The 17,067-nt window shown below is 38.4% G+C and overlaps 1 protein-coding gene across 4 annotated transcripts; it reads left to right on the top strand.

The window, feature by feature from the left end:
- The first annotated feature begins 3,383 nt into the window (after positions 1–3,383).
- LOC129440657 (uncharacterized) lies at positions 3,384–12,415 on the top strand. 4 transcript variants are annotated; one of them, XM_073853320.1, is made up of 5 exons: positions 3,384–11,226; positions 11,380–11,430; positions 11,547–11,637; positions 11,730–11,812; positions 12,072–12,415. In XM_073853320.1, exon 1 carries the CDS (start codon positions 3,455–3,457, stop codon positions 10,163–10,165), a length of 6,711 nt encoding a protein of 2,236 aa, XP_073709421.1. In that variant the 5' UTR covers positions 3,384–3,454; the 3' UTR covers positions 10,166–11,226; positions 11,380–11,430; positions 11,547–11,637; positions 11,730–11,812; positions 12,072–12,415. The 4 variants fall into 4 exon arrangements, with proteins under 4 accessions (XP_073709421.1, XP_073709420.1, XP_073709422.1 ...); XM_073853319.1 differs by having other exon boundaries at positions 11,380–11,641; XM_073853321.1 differs by lacking the exon at positions 11,380–11,430.
- Positions 12,416–17,067: the final 4,652 nt, after the last annotated feature.

The following is a 17,067-nucleotide window of genomic DNA, read 5'->3' on the forward strand; positions in this document are numbered from 1 at the left end:
ATGATAGTAAATCTTGTCAGCAATTTTAGTGTTTAAATGATTGCTTACAGTGTAAGAAAAACACTTTTTCTGAAATTTAGGGAGGGGTGAGGTCTAAATTTTGCTTAGGGCCTCCAAATGTTTAGAAGCAGCCCTTTGCTTGCTTTCTGTATTGTTTTCTACTCTGTATGACTGTAGTTGAGTTTTATGTGTGACACTGATTTCTCTCTTTTAGAATACTGATTCACGAGCTGTCATTCCTGCATTTTGAGGTAATAAATTAATTTGTGACATGGCCAGAAATACAAGCAGTTTTGTACTTTGCTTGTTTAAAACAACATCGATATAATAATGACAGTGATCAGGATTATAGAAACCATTCAAATGAAAACTGCTGTTTATACTACAAATAATAAATACCACATTCCTGAACCATTCTTCGAACCACTTGTACTATATAAGGGGATGCTGAATCTTCTTCCAGCTTTCTTGCTGTAGACCTGGATCAATAGGCAGTCCACCCAGTCCAAGATTGTATATTTGGCATAACTTGCCTTGTATTTATGACTGGTTATTCTAAGAAAGAGACATTTTCAAGATACATTCCAAGCAATTACATTTTTTACATAGACATGAATTATATAATTGATGTTTGACAACATGGATGTTATGCATAGTTGACTTGAGTTTTCATGATGTTATCATTGTTTGTTTTTCAGCTTCACTGATTGGAATACAATTGCTGCACCTTTTACCTTGGTCAGTGTTGGTGGATTTTTAAGCAGTATTATAGAATTTTCATGAGATGACCACCATGATTGTAGTTCCTGTGTCTTATTATGTCTGTTTCTTTTTCAGGTTCCTTGTGCTTTGGCTTTTTCTACAGAGAGCAGTTCATATAAATACTTATATTAAGGCTGTTACTTTTATTACATTTTTTTTGTGTTCTGTCTTCTATTTAATAAGGCAATTTTTAGTTTATAGATTAGATTATAGATTAGATATAGATTAGTTTAAAAATTAGATTATAGATTAGTTTATAGATTAGATTATAGATTAGATATAGATTAGTTTATAGATATTTTATAATTTTTTGTGCTCTTTGTTTAACTTCCTATAGAAAGCATTACATTTTTACTTTACTTTTATTGTTCTTAAAAAACAAATTGTTTATTGTATTTTACAGTTGCATTTTACCATTAAATTTATACATATTCTATTGCATTGTTATTAAACTGTTTTCGCTTCTTTAGGCTACTCTACTCTACAGGTTTTATCTTTGCAGGCTCAACAGGGAACATACATCGGGAAAGTATGTGCATATTGGATTGTCCTGTTGAAAATGTTTTGACTAATGAGTAATTAGATTTCTCTATGCTTTTAGCTGAGTTCATTTAGAGCAGTGTATCCCAATCCTGGTCCCTGAGTACCCCCTCCCAGAAAGTTTTAGATGTCTGCTTATCTAACACACCTGATTTAACTCATCAGCTCGTTGGGGAGACATGTGAACCATTCTGGAAGGAGGCTGATGAGTTGAATCAGGTGTTTTAAATAAGGAGACATTTAAATGTTTCTGGGAAGGGGTACTTGAGGACCAGGATTGGGAAACACTGATTTAGATAATTAGAAGGAGACCCATGGCTTACGTTTAAGACTTAAGAGTAAAGTTTTACATTTAGAAGTTACTTAGTTAAGCCAAATTGGTGATATATTTGAAAGGATTATTTTTCGTATCTCTTGATATTTTAAAGGATGCCACGGAAGGGAACGCGATCTCAGGCTCAAAAGACACGTTGGAGAAAGGTGGACCTGGAAAATGAACAGACCAGACTTTCCAGGACTAACAAGGTACTATAAATCTCTTTGTTTGGGATAATAACATGCTGCTTTGGCTGGACAAAAATGATACCATACCACTGTTTCCAATACATTTTTTTTTGTTTGGCATGCCGCCACAGAATTAACACTGGCCGCCACGAATAGATTTTTCATGATTACCATTTACATTTTATTTTACTGTTTAAAACGGCTTCATTCACTGTTGCGAGCAATCAGCGACATCTATTTTGTGCGGGCGTGCTTTCTCTCTCTCTGTGTGCGGCACCTCGACATTGCCTCTAACACATGACACTGATTAAAAGAATTAACATACTGCTCCCAATAAGTGACAAAACAACGCAAACATTTTCCTATTTATATGTTGTGATTTGAATAGTCACACCATGTACAAATAACAAGGTCATAAGAGACACAGCCATCTTTTAACTGTATACATACAGGAAACTATATTCTCAGAAGACGAAGCATTGCTACATTGGCTCGCAGCACCCGAGAAACCCAATGGTGATGAGCAGAGTGTTTGCTCAGAGTCACTCCGCCCATGTAGCAGTGCTTTGCCTTCTGAGAATATAGTTCCCAGTATGTATACTATTAAAAGATGGCTGTGTCTCTTATGACCTTGTTGTTTGTGCACGATGTGACTATACTAGGGCTGGACGATATGGGCAATTTTTTATCGACGGTGTACTTCTAAATTTCGACGAGTCACTGCCTTGAGTTTTCGGACGCAGCCGAAGTCTTTTATCTCTAATTTTTAAACACGAGGCATGTTTTGATGCATCTAGCTTAAAATGCATATAACTTTACAAACATAAACAGGATTGCTACCTTGTGATCTGAATGCGACACACTAATTGAATTACCTCGATTATCTTGTTTTTGCAATTCAAATGTGCAGAAATTTAAATCGAAAAACGATAAATTGCACATCCCTAGGAATTAGCACCAGAGGCTTTAAATGAGACCCCACACATATTGGCCTATGCTTTGATGTGGAAAAAAACCCTAATATACATCTGTGTTCTAAATTATTATGCATGTCACATATCAGTAAGATTTTAGTAAAAGAACATTCAGGTTTTAAAGAACTTGGTCTTTGTTTTATTTCCCATATCTTTTTAGCTAACTTTTATCAATCTCAGACAGGTCTATTCTGTAGTTTTGTAGGGAGATCATAATTAAAGGGAAACCTACTTAAAAAGGTTGGTCTACATTATTAAGCAAGTTGTATGGCACATACAATATGGGTAGGAAAAATATCTTTCTATAGAAAAAGTGTGCATTATCATAAAGTGATTTGTTTTCTATAATTTATATTTGTTGGAACTGAAATCATTGAATTATTATAAGATTTATGAGTGATTCACAGTTGAAAATGATTTGACTATATGAAGGCTTTATTAAGGATTCCATTAATGATTATTTACAGGTTGAACAGGCATGCATCCCTACTGCTGTAGCTCAGGTATCTGACAGAATACATGTAGAAGACTGTGATAGTGCACCCAGAGTTTGGTCTGTGCAGGCTTCCCATTGCCAGGGTGATATAAGGTATGATGTTTTCTCAAGGAATCATCAGTGCACATGTGTAGCACTAATATTCTTGGCCAACCACAGTGAAGGGGTTCAGTTTGGAATGTCTGATCTTGATAGAGTTTTAGAAGAGGGGGATGCTTTGTATGTTGGTGTTAAAATGCAGCTTATGCATGAGCAAAGATTTCTTCAGGACAATTTGGCTGTGGAGGATGTACCACTGAACGTTTCAACATTTACCCAAACATACCGTGTGCAGAAGTCTGAACTTAAGATGGGATTCCTCAGAGCCAGAGGGAACCCTGGCACAGAAGAATGGTTTATTCCTCTTACTGAAAGACTGCAGTGTCTTTCAACTACTGTTAGCCTTGCGTTGCTCATCGTTTCTATGGAATGCATTGCTCTGTTCAGAGACAGATCTGGAAGATATGGATTCTTTGATTCACACTCAAGGACTGCTGAAGGTTTGCGACATCCTACTGGAGCTGGAACTGCTGTCATGTTAACTTTTACCCACCTAAGTGACATGATAGACAGAATTCTCAGGATCTTTCAGGATCACTCTGATAGGGCCAGCTATGAATTTTTGCCGGTGACATTTGAAATGGAGCAGCAATCTGACAAACAGTCAGCACCATTAGCTTCTATACAAGTCTCACAAATGAATTTGACCCCTTCAAAATCAGGAAACATTGTTGAACCCCAAACCCCAGAAATGATTGTTTTCAAAGCAGATGAAAACCATCAGGTGATGAAAACAAATAAGCAGTGGAGAAGAAAAGTAAAGAGGAGAATAACTGCAAACCAAAAACAACAATTACAACACAGGGACAAAATTGCATCTCAGAAAGTCAGAAAATTGAAGAAAAGGGAATATGAAAAAGAGCGATATGTTACCTGTTTAAAATATCGACTAAAAAAAAAGGAGGTTATGAAGGAGCGATATAATCAAGATCCTCAATTCAGAAAGAAATTTCAACAATATATGACAAGAAGGTATAACACATGTACTGTTGCTCAGACAAAAAAGAAAGGGTACATAGTGAGGAGGTACAACACGGATACTGTCTTTCAGAGGAAGATGAAAGAGAAGATGAAAGAGTATATGGTGAGGAGGTACAACACGGATACTGTCTTTCAGAGGAAGATGAAAGAGAAGATGAAAGAGTATATGGTGAGGAGGTACAACACGGATACTGTCTTTCAGAGGAAGATGAAAGATAGGATGAAAGAGTATATGGTGAGGAGGTACAACACGGATACTGTCTTTCAGAGGAAGATGAAAGAGTGCATTGTGAGAAGGTACACCATGGATACTGTTTTTCAGAGGAAGATGAAAGAGTATATGCTCAAGAGATATGCAGATGACCCACAGTTTAGAGCGTGTCACATATTACGATGTACCTTGTACAAAAGACAGAAATGTGTCAGTGATGTGGCATACCATGTTTATCATAAATTGCAATGTGCACTTCGAATCAAAAGGAAATATAAACTTTACATCAGTTCCAGACAGGAAACACTTCAGCCTGTGGTCAGCAAAGTAATGCAAAGTGCCATAAATGCATTCAGATGTAACATTCAGCAAGGCCCCACACATGTCTGCACAGTCTGTCACAGAGCTATGTTTCCAAATCAAGTCAGAGTCTGCAACAGAAGGAGTTACATTAAAAATCCACATATTGTGGCATCTTGCTTAACCGGGCAATATGTTCACATTTGTGACAGTAGCTGCAGAGATTCTTGTGTGGTTCCAGAACAAAGAAGAAAGGAATGGATTTGCCATACTTGTGATAGCCATCTAAAGAGAGGAAGCATGTCTTCAGTTGCTGTGGCAAACAAACTTGAATTGGCACAGATCCCTGCAGAATTAATGGAATTAAATGTGCTTGAACGTCAACTCATTGCCAAAATTGTACCGTTTGCAAAAATTGTCGCACTGCCTAAAGGACAACAAAGAGCAGTGCATGGGGCGGTTGTGTGTGTGCCGTCTGAGGTGGAAAAGACGGTGAATTGTCTACCAAGACATAGCAATGAGTCGCAACTCCTACAGGTGAAGCTTAAAAGACACGTCCAATTTAAAGGATACCAGCATTTTCACACTGTGAATATGCACAACGTCGTTGCAGCTTTATTAAAGCTAAAAGCGATTCACTCCGAATACAAGGATATCTCCATAAGTGAAAATTCAATACTTGAAAGTCACCTTGATGAGGAAATTGAGACAGAACAGCAACAAGACGTCAGTGTTGCTGAGGAGAATGAGCAACATGTGAGTGAAGAGGAACAGGATGAACTTAGACCTGGCCTCACCTTGGACACATGTATGCAGCCACCAGACATCGGCCAGGAGATCTTATCATATGGTGAGGGAATATTCAGCATTGCACCTGCTCAAGGAAAAAAACCTGTTGGATTTTTCAAAATCCCAAAGCTGGAATCCATGGCATTCCCTGTTCAGTTCCCTACTGGACATAACACAATTGATGAGGCAAGAGAAAAAGCATTGTCACCAAGTATGTATTTCAATGCGAGATTGTTCTCTGTGGATACACGGTTTGCAAGAGACCAGAGTTACCTTTTCTTTGCACAGTTTGCGACAGAAACACATCTGGCCAGGAACAGCATGACTGTCCAGTTGCGGAAAGGCAAACCTATAACAAGAGATGGCAGAAGAATTTCCAACAGGTTGCTTCAAGATAACCATGAGGTTGAAAGACTGGTGCACAACAAAGATGCCACACGGTTCATGCAACCCCTGAGAGGTTCGCCATCTTACTGGGAGAAAACACTAAGAGATCTACAAGCCATGATCAGGCAGTTGGGAACACCAACTTTCTTTTGCACATTCAGTGCGGCCGAAATGCGATGGCCTGAAGTAATTACGGCAATCAAGGCTCAGCAAGGGGAAGACGTCGATTTTTCAGAGCTTGACTGGATGACAAAATGTGAAATCCTTCGAAGTAACCATGTTACTGTCATGCGGATGTTTGAGAAACGAGTGGATGCGCTAATGACTCACCTGCTTTTGTCACCTGCCCAACCCATTGGTAAGGTTGAAGATTACTTTTACAGAGTTGAGTTTCAAGCAAGAGGAAGCCCACATATACATCTGCTTGCATGGGTAAAGGATGCACCCGAGTTCGAAAGTGATTCTGATGAAGTTGTTTGTGGCTTTATTGATCGCTACATAACATGCAGGCTCCCTGATTCCACGACTGATCCTGAACTTCATCAGATTGTTACAGAGGTTCAGCTTCACAGCAGAAAACACTCCAAGTCATGCAAGAAAGGAAATGTGTTGTGTAGGTTTGGGTTCCCTAAATTACCAATGTCTGACACCACAATAACTCGTCCACGACCACAGCGACCTGAAGAAGAGGAAACTGAAGAGGATAGCCATCAAGACAGAAGAAGCTCAAGGTCAGATGCGGTTCGAAAAGCAATGAGTGATGCTAGAATGAAACTCAAGCCATTGTGGGATTTGCTGAATGATCCCCAAGTCACCTTTGAAAACTTGTCTGAGCTACTGACAAAATGTAATTTGTCCATGGAGGATTACATGAAGTACACCAGGGAGTTGTCCACATCTAGTGTCATTTTGATCAAACGTGATCCAAAGGAGGTTTGGGTTAATGGATACAATCCGGATTTGTTGAGGGCATGGAATGCTAACATGGACATTCAGTATATACTTGACCCTTACAGTTGCATCATGTATATGTTGTCCTACATTTCCAAGCCAGAGCATGAAATGAACGAGATGCTAAAGAACGTGATCAAAGCAGTGCGTGAAACAGATGTGAACGAAGAGGATGAAATGAAGCACATTATGCAAGCCTATTCGAAGCACAGACAAGTGAGCTCGCAGGAGTCTGTTGCACGAACGTGCAGCCTACCAATGAAGAAGTGTTCGCGAAGTGTTGTGTTTATACCGACGGATGACGATGCTCTGAAGATGAGTCTGCCCCTTAGTGTCCTACTGCACAAAAATCCAGATTCAGAGGATGTTTGGATGTCGGGAATAATAGATAAATACAGAGCAAGGCCTCAAACACTGGAGTTTGAAAAGATATGTCTGGCAGACTTTGTGTCAAATTACCGCATTGTGTACGGTCAGCAAACTAAGGGAAAGAATGTACAACGTCTGCTCAATGATATGGGATTTGTTCAGAAGAGATCTGTCGGTAAGGCTGCCGTTATTCGATATGCACGGTTTTCGGAGGAGAAACAACCGGAAAAGTTTTACGGAAGATTAGTGAAACTTTATGTGCCACATCGTTTCAATGCCCAGCTAAAACCTCCAACATTTCCAACGTATGAGCAGTTTTACAAAAGTGCATTTGTGGAACTTCCTTCCCACCCTGGTGTCCGAATGCCTGTATGCGCAATAGTGAAAGCAAACCAGGAGAAATTCGAAAAACACAGTGAAGAAGTGGACAAAGCAATTGAACAGTTGCAGCAACAAGGCCCATCTGAGAATGCTTGGACAGCTTTTGCCCCTGAAGCTGAAGTGGATAATTTGGAGTGCATTGCAGAACGAGAAGATGTCAATCATGATGAAGAGGATGAGCAAGATGATGTACCGGAATACCAGATTCTTCTTGAAGATGGAGATGGAGTCGTTCCTCTGATAAAGGCACCACAGATGAGTGTTGACTTTGTCAGAAAGATGTTTCGAAGTCTAAATGAGACACAGGCAGCAATATTCTACATTGTCCGTCAGTGGTGTCAGAAGCGCGTCTGGGGTCATAATCCGGAACAGTTTTTTTACTTCGTGTCAGGTGGTGCTGGTTGTGGAAAATCACATGTCATTAAGTGCATATATACGGAAGCAACCAAGATTCTAAGACAATTGCCTCGACTTCAGGAGGAAGGGGATCTCTCTGTGCCTACAGTGATTTTGAGTGCATTTACAGGAACAGCAGCATTCAATATATCTGGTAAAACACTGCATTCCATTTTAAAACTGCCAAGGAACTTAAAGCCACCTTATCAAGGACTTGGAAATGCTCTAGATGAAGTACGAGCAGAATTATGCAGTGTGGAAATTCTCATCATTGATGAAGTGTCCATGATTTCGAAGGATCTTTTCGCCTATGTAAACTGGAGACTTCAACAGATCAGAGGCAGCAAGAAAGCATTTGGAGGAATCTCTGTTCTCGCTGTAGGAGACTTTTTCCAACTACCACCTCTCGGTAAAGCCAAACCACTCTGTGTGTATGAAGATGATGTTCTGGACTTCTGGAAGGACAGTTTTCAAATAATTACCCTTACAGAGATCATGCGTCAAAAGGAGGACCTTGCCTTTGCTGAGCTTTTAAATCGACTGCGAGTGAGGCAGAAGACTGATGTTCTTAGAGAAGAAGACCGAGTTCTGTTACTCCAAGCTGTAAAGAACCCAGAAGACTGCCCTCATGATGCTCTGCACATATTTGCAACCAACAAGGAAGTTCACATGCACAATACTAAAACAATACAGGCTATTCACACTGACATCATAACCATTGATGCCGAAGACTACAGGAAAGACCCAAGAACAGGAGTGATGAAAAGACAAAAGAAACCTGTCACCGGAAAGAAGGATGACTTGCTGGATTCTATACAAGTTGCAGTGGGAGCTCGTATAATGGTGACAAGGAATCTGGATGTTGAAGATGGAATTGTAAATGGATGTTTTGGTCAGATTGTTAACATTGTCACTAAAACAAGAGATGGAATCTCCACTGTACACATGCTAGGACTTCAGCTCGACAATCCAAATGCAGGTCTGAAACACCGCAGAAGAGTGGAAGGTGAAGATGACAACTCTGTATATATTGAGAGATCTGAAGAAAGTCTTAGGAAAGGAACAGTTCGTCGTCAATTTCCCATCAAGCTCGCTTATGCCTGCACAGCTCACAAAGTTCAAGGTATGACAATGCAGTCTGCTGTAGTGTCACTGAAGAAGATTTTCGAACCTGGAATGGCCTATGTTGCCCTCAGCCGAACAACGTCGCTTTCTGGATTACATATTACAGACTTCATTGAAAAGAAGATTTATGCTGATCCTGAAATCACAGCATCGTTGCAGAACATGAGAAAAGTGACATTCGAAGGAATCATGCCACTTTTGAAACACATAAGGGAAATCAACCAGGACCAAACACTTAAAATAGTTCACCACAACACGGAAGGACTGTCATCTCACATCGAGGATATCAGATGCCATCATGAGCTACTTTTATCGGATATTCTTTGCATAACGGAAAGTCACTTGTCTGGCTCATGTATTCCACAACATCTCCAGTTGGAAGGATACAAGATGTTTGCACGGAATAGACATGTCTCCTACTCAACCCATGCAGAAATGGCAAAGAAAGACGGTGGTGGAGTTGCAATATTTTGCAAAGAAGATATTCAAGCTCAGTCCAGACAGTACATCCAAAGTGTCACAGACCTGGAGTTTGTTGTCATCAAAATCGACACCCCAATGTGTGCAACAATTGCTGCAGTGTACAGGCCACCAAACTACAGTCTTGAAAAATTCTTGCCAAATTTAAGGGGCCTACTTGATTATCTGGACATTGTAGACAACCATCCTGTAATCATCAGTGGAGACTTTAATGAGGACCTCTTATCTGCTGGAAGAAAGGCTATACTGGAGATGTTTCAATCCAAGGGATATACACAGCTAATCACATCAGCTACAACTGAGAAGCACACACTACTGGATCACATATACATCTCACATCCGGACTTGTGTCTTCAGTCAGGTGTGTTACAGAGCTATTACAGTTACCACAATCCTGTGTACTGTATATTGCGAAAATGACATTCTGTGGTTGGCGGATATTGTTGTGTTTTTTGCCATACGGAATCATGGGCACCGACTACGCATTAACTTTCTTCAAGCTATGTGGTGCTGGACGTGCAATCGGAGGAGCTGGAGACGCAGCGCTGGTTGGGTTTCTGGTGCTATTATGGATGGAGAAGGTACCAGCAAATGTCGGTTAGCATGCATCAACTTTCTTTAGGCTGTGTCGTGCTGGAGGTGTAATCGGAGGAGCTGGAGACGCAGCGCTGGTTGGATTTTTGGTGCTATCATGGCTGCGGAAGGTAAGAAGCATGCTTCGGGTCTTGGATGGCCTCAGCCAATGGTTTGGCGTGTATGGTTATACCAGTGGGACTTTGATGGCCTTAGCCAATGGGTAGGTGGTTATGGTTGTGGTGTTTCGACAAATGGAATGATGGGCAGTAAGCATTAACAGTGGCAATAGGGCTCTGACAGCCTTAGCCAATGGGTTGACTTGAATGGTTGTGCACTAATGGTTGTGTTGTTATGCCATACGAAACCGGGGGCCACTGAACCTGCATTAACGACGACAGTGGGGGCTCATTGACAGCCTTAGCCAACGGGTTGGTGCGTATGGTCGTGTTGATTTGTTGTCTTGCGTTGTGTTGTCATGCCATACAAAACCGGGGGCCACTGAACCTGCATTAACGACGACAGTGGGGGCTCATTGACAGCCTTAGCCAACGGGTTGTTGCGTATGGTCGTGTTGTTTTGTTGTCTTGCGTTGTGTTGTCATGCCATACAAAACCGGGGGCCACTGAACCTGCATTAACGACGACAGTGGGGGCTCACTGACAGCCTTAGCCAACGGGTTGGTGTGTATGGTCATGTTGCAATGAGATTTTGGCATCTATGGTCATTTAACAGTGTTATGGCAGTGAGCTACAAAGCAGGTACAGCAGCAGGAAGGATGAAGGAGTAATGTGGCAGCTGGAGGGAGGACACTAGGAAGTAAAGGCGGCGGCAGCAGCATACAGGATGCAGTGAGGATTAGTGTGGCAACTCCAGGGAGGACACAGACAGTGAGAGCAACAGCGGCAGTAAGTCATAAATGATAGTAAGGTAAAGTTAGAAGTAATAAGACACTGTTGTGATGTATTTGCTTTGTGTTCAATTTGTGAAAATGTGTCATAGATTTTTTATTTGCAGTCCCCCGCTGTTCTGTTATTATTAAAATGTGCTCTTTTGTAAAGTTGCAGGAAGAATTTTGAGACGATAGCAGCCCTGTCCAACAATGGATATGAGTGTGCAATATACCATCTAAAGCTAAGTGTTTTAAGAACTTTCTTCAGTCACTGTACTACTGCACATTGTAACTACTTTTGGAGGAATGTTTTATTCTAGTTCTGATGTTTTTCAGGAACCGCCAGGTCAGAATGTCTGAGAAGATCAAGTGTGCTACAACACCGATAATGACAAGCAGGATACATTGGAAAGCTGGATTTCTTTTAGTAAGTTGTAACATTTATTTATTTGTTTTGTTTGTTTGTTAGTATATGTGTATTTTGTGACCCCATTATTAATTTATTGGTTTCATGGCTAGATAATGTGACCAAACCCATTTGGCATGTAGGACAATACTGAAGACTAAAGAAGCAAATTAAGAACCACATTGAAGCAGTAGAAGTAAGTGTCAATACTACTGGTAAAGTCTAGTGTTTCAGTGCATTTTATCATACAATGTTTTGTTTAAAGGCATGTGCTTTGATGTGAAAACCAAGACAGTGTTAAAGTGTATAATGGTTCTCAGAAGAAAGAGTGGCTAAATGTTTCTTGCAAGACACGTATCTGACCTGAACTTAATGCTCTGTCAGTTTTGCAGAATCAAAACAATTTAAAAAAATACACTAATATGAGCCTCTCTGTTTTACCTCCTCTACCTCAGGGTGTCCAGCCTGTATGCAATGTCAGATCCAGCGGCTAGATGTCGGGAGCTGCTTCACTACACCGCTCATTGCATTAATTAATTTCATTTACTTAAAATTTAGTTTTATCATATTAAATAATTGGTTTCTATGTATAGATATATAGATATTAAAATATAAAATATTAGTTTAATATAATAATTGGTTTCAATATATAGATATATAGATATTAAAATATAAAATATTAGTTTAATATAATAATTAGTTTCAATATATAGATATATAGATATTAAAATATAAAATATTAGTTTAATATAATAATTGGTTTCAATATATAGATATATAGATATTAAAATATAAAATATTAGTTTAATATAATAATTCGTTTCAATATATAGATATTAAAATATAAAATATTAGTTTAATATAATAATTAGTTTCAATATATAGATATTAAAATATAAAATATTAGTTTAATATAATAATTGGTTTCAAGATATAGATATATAGATATTAAAATATAAAATATTAGTTTAATATAATAATTGATCTCTCTCTCTCTCTCTCTCTCTATATATATATATATATATATATATATATATATATATATATATATAGTAAAGTATAGTAAAATTTAAAATATTAGTTAAAATAGGAATGTTATTAATAATGTGTACGCCATGCCAGAAGAGGATGGGCAGCCCCCTGCTGAGTCTGGTTCCTCTCAAGGTTTTTTTATTTCCTTTTTGGTTTTTTCCTTGCCACTGTCGCCACAGGCTTGCTCACTGGGGGTGTTGTGCCAAATCCTGTGTCCCTGTCATGTCTCTGACAACTAGGGTTTTCAAAACAACAGTTTGCAAGTCGATACAAATATTTATTTATTAATTGAAATTATAAAAATATAAATATGTTGAAATTATAAATAAAAATGTAATCATGTTAAAAGCCCCTCTGGTTTTCTGAAATGACAGGACTTTACTCTTATTACTCTTATAAATACCTGCGTTGTAATAAACCAAATCGTGAACAGTAATAGAGTATTTTAAAATATTTTTGAAAACAACATGCAGAAGGTTAACAATAATCCCAACAAATTTTTACCGGTATTATCCCAAAATAAGAACTTGTGTTAGAATTTTTGAAAGTGAAAAAAAATTTGAGTTTTGAAAAAAGAATTTAAAGCAAAAATTATTGTGTTAAACAAGTTAACAAATAAGGTGGTTACTACACATATAGGTATATAATTTTTCTCTGTGTACATTGTATTATTTCAACAGTAAAGTATTAGAAATTGAAGAATTTAAAGCAAAATTATTATTCTGTTAAAGAAGTTAACAAATAAGTTAGTTACCACACATATATAGGTATATAATTTTCTACTAGTAAAAATATATTGTTGCCACTGCAAAGTAATTGTTCCTTTTTCACACGTAGTAAAAATTGGTAAAATGTATATTTAAATGTAAAAATTATATTTAAATGTGAGCTATTACAACATTTTAGGATCTAGCTGTGCATTTAGGTGGGATTTGGCACAACAGGCGTTTTCTAAATCTTTTAATAAATTTGTTGAATTGGCACATCAAGTGTTTTTGTCTTTATTGAAACCTCTTCAATGGCACATTAAAAATGTGTTCTTGTGAACTTCACAGAATGTCCAAGGGGTACTCCAGAAAGCAAGGTTAACTTACCCTCACATATATGTATTTGTATGTGCATATTTTTCATTTAATTTAATCGCAGGAACTAATGATTGCAAAAAATAATAATAATACATGAGTTTAATTTATTGACAAGGAAACTGCTGTTAAAAGCATCAGATCTACTGTAGTATGTTTATTATGCTTTCGACTCTTTACGGCAGTTAATACAAAAATTTGCCACAAAAACCTGCATTTACATATGGGCTGTGGGTAGCATGCAAGAGGTTCATTCGAAGTTGCCATGTATAGTATGTTTTCGTTTATAGTGGTTTATAGTAAGTTGGTGATTGTATATCAACAGTGCAAACATATTTGTGTGCATTTTATTTTGTGATTTCACCGAAACAAACAAATGCTCAGCAACCACGAGCATCAAGAAAGGAAGACCCTGCATGATTTCAGAAACACATTCCTGCACCGGATGACCAACTGGAGATAGGCTGGCATTTCTATTATATTCATTCGTACCACGAGATGTTTTTAAAAAGTGGTGGCGACAAAATCAACCTTCCAAAAAAGTAAATCCAATCATTTATTTTATACAACTGTTCAAGTGATCTTCTTTATAATAAAGTCAGTATTTGCACTATTTTACAATAAAATAGTTGTTCATTTTATCATTATTGCACGTTTTTCTATTTTTTTAATATTATTTTGATTAAATGTATTTAAAGATTAAAATATAGAAAAAGTCAGTTTAGGAGGCAAATAGGGCCTATCCTAGAGGTAAGTTAAGTGGAAAGTTAGTAATGCATTTTTTTTAAGCGTTTATTGTGTAAAAATATCAGTAATGACCAGGTGAGAAATTAAACATATGTGTTTTTTAATTATAAACGACCAAAATACACAGGGAATCTTTTTTTTTAAATTGAGCTGCTACAAAATATAAATAAGGGTGGTCACTTGTTTTTTATTAAAATTAAGATGCTACATGAATTTATAATTCTTGTCCTGCACCGCCACAGGGCGATACTGACTATTATTTGTTCCAATTTCGCAATAAACAACAGACTACTGTCTGAAATAAACAAACTCAAGTGCACCCCACGCTGCTTTCTAGAGGAATTGACAGACGAGTCAATGTCTCTGCGTGGATTATTTTCACCTCATAGATGGTAAAAATCTTTAGTAATCTTTAGGGTTAGGGTTTTTTAAAAATGATTCTCAAACAATTATTTTACTCACTGGCGAGGCTACACTCAGATTGACAGTGGGTCCACACAGTCAGAAGAGACACTTATTGAGAAAGCAGAAGAAATCACGAATAAATAATTATTTTTTTTTAATACTAATTGCTTAAATATGCATCGTTCAGAAAAAACAACTGTTTATAGAAAGTTTATTTTTTTTTCAATGTGTGTCTAAACCGTGCAAATGTTGACATGCAAGCAATTTAAAACAATCTGAGCTAAAGAAAATGTTAAAGTGAGCTGTTTTCTGTGTGCACGCCGTACAGACTGCTACACAGACGCACATACATAACGCACGCACGGAGTAGTTACGGGACCCCTCCCCATAAACTTTGACATAATTCGAACAATGATGGCGGACGAACGTGTACCTCGTGTATGGATAGTTGGGAGCTCTATAATTAAAAGGCTGTATGGTCACATTTGTGAGGAGGGGCTCGACAGGAATCTCAGCATTTGCTGCAGGGTTACTTGGGAGGGCAGAGGAGGCAGACTCTGGGAGCAGTTGCTTCCAGTACTGCGGTCTCTCAAGGCCACAGCTCCAGCTCCTGATATACTGGTTATCCACCTCGGTGGAAACAGTCTTTGTCGGGAGGGCCGCAACCGCCTGGATTTCCTTAGAGAAATGAAGACTGACCTGGCCGAAGTCTTCAGAACCTTCCCCAGGACCAGGGTTCTGTTTTCATTTATTCTTCCCCGTCGGAACTGGCGAGGGCAGACTGCTAGGAGCGCATACGGCATCGAACGGAGCCGGCGGTGGATCAACCGTTCTATTGAAAGCTTCTTGGCAGAGAGAAGGATGTGCTGCATTCGCCACGGCAATATCAACCTGGCCCATCTGACCAGGGACGGAACCCACCTGAGCCCAGGCGGCAATGAGCTTTTGCTGCGCAACATCAGAGAAGCTCTGCAGGCAGAACTTCGAAGATGAAGCCATCAAATGTTCACCACACCAACGGCTCTTTTAAGAGCCACCCATTCATTCAAATGAAGCGCATTTTTCCAAGTGTTTTTCCTCATGTTACATAATGTTTTTTTAGAACATATAACAAATTTATATCACAAAGAATTATAAGAAATCTTTATACTTTTAATGTAATATATTAAATATATTGCAAGGCTCGCGATTCTTCACGTCAGTGAGTCATTAAATAGATAAATCCGCCAAAAGAAGCCATGTGTTCACATGGGTGGGAGGTAACATTTTTGTTTAGCATGCAGGAGGGTAAGAGTTCGAATTCACCCTTGTATAGAGTTTTTCGTGACACTTTAAAATGTTCATTGTATAACAATAGTTAACATGTACTAATAATAGACAACACTTATACATGATTTGTTGCAGACCTATGACTGAGGTGTCAATAAATGATAAGAAATCTTATTACTTTTAATGTAATATATTTTATATATTGCAAGTCTCGCGATTCTTCACGTCAGTGAGTCATTAAATACATCAATCCGCCAACAGAAGCCATGTGCCCACATGGGTGGGAGGTGACATTTTTGTTTAGCATGCAAGAGAGTACGGGTTCTAATCCACTCTTCTATAGAGTTTTTGGTAACACTTTAAAAAGTTCATTGTATAACATAAGTTAACATTAACTAATAATACTAGTGGATGCCAAGTGGTATTAAGCCACACCCCTAGCAACCAAATATGAGCACCCTAGCAACGGAATAAACAAATCGTTATATCTCCGCATCAGAAAATCTTAGAGACATGGGGGTTGGACCTTTTGACTTGTGACTCGGAGTGTAATCACTAGTGGATGCCAATTTTCTCCCTAGCAACCAAATACAATACCCTAGCAACAGAGTAAACAAAGCCTTATATCTCCGCATCAGAACATTGTAGAGACACAGGGGTTGGACTATTTTACTCGTGACTTAGAGTATAATCATATATTGTTCCCCGAAAGTTGCCACGGCAAGCACCACTTCACATTTTCTTCAGGAAATGTACCTATCTAGTTATGTTGGCTTGACAAAGCCAACATACTGTTCTTCGATCTAAGCTTATTATTATTATTATTATTATTCTTCTGGTCCACACTTTTTCTAACAGTAACTCCTCCTAGAGCTTTCAAGCTACACCCACAAAACTTTACAAAACTTTTAAGACT

This window comes from Misgurnus anguillicaudatus, chromosome 15, assembly GCF_027580225.2.
Source record: "Misgurnus anguillicaudatus chromosome 15, ASM2758022v2, whole genome shotgun sequence".
NCBI classification, from domain to species: Eukaryota; Metazoa; Chordata; class Actinopteri; order Cypriniformes; family Cobitidae; genus Misgurnus; species Misgurnus anguillicaudatus.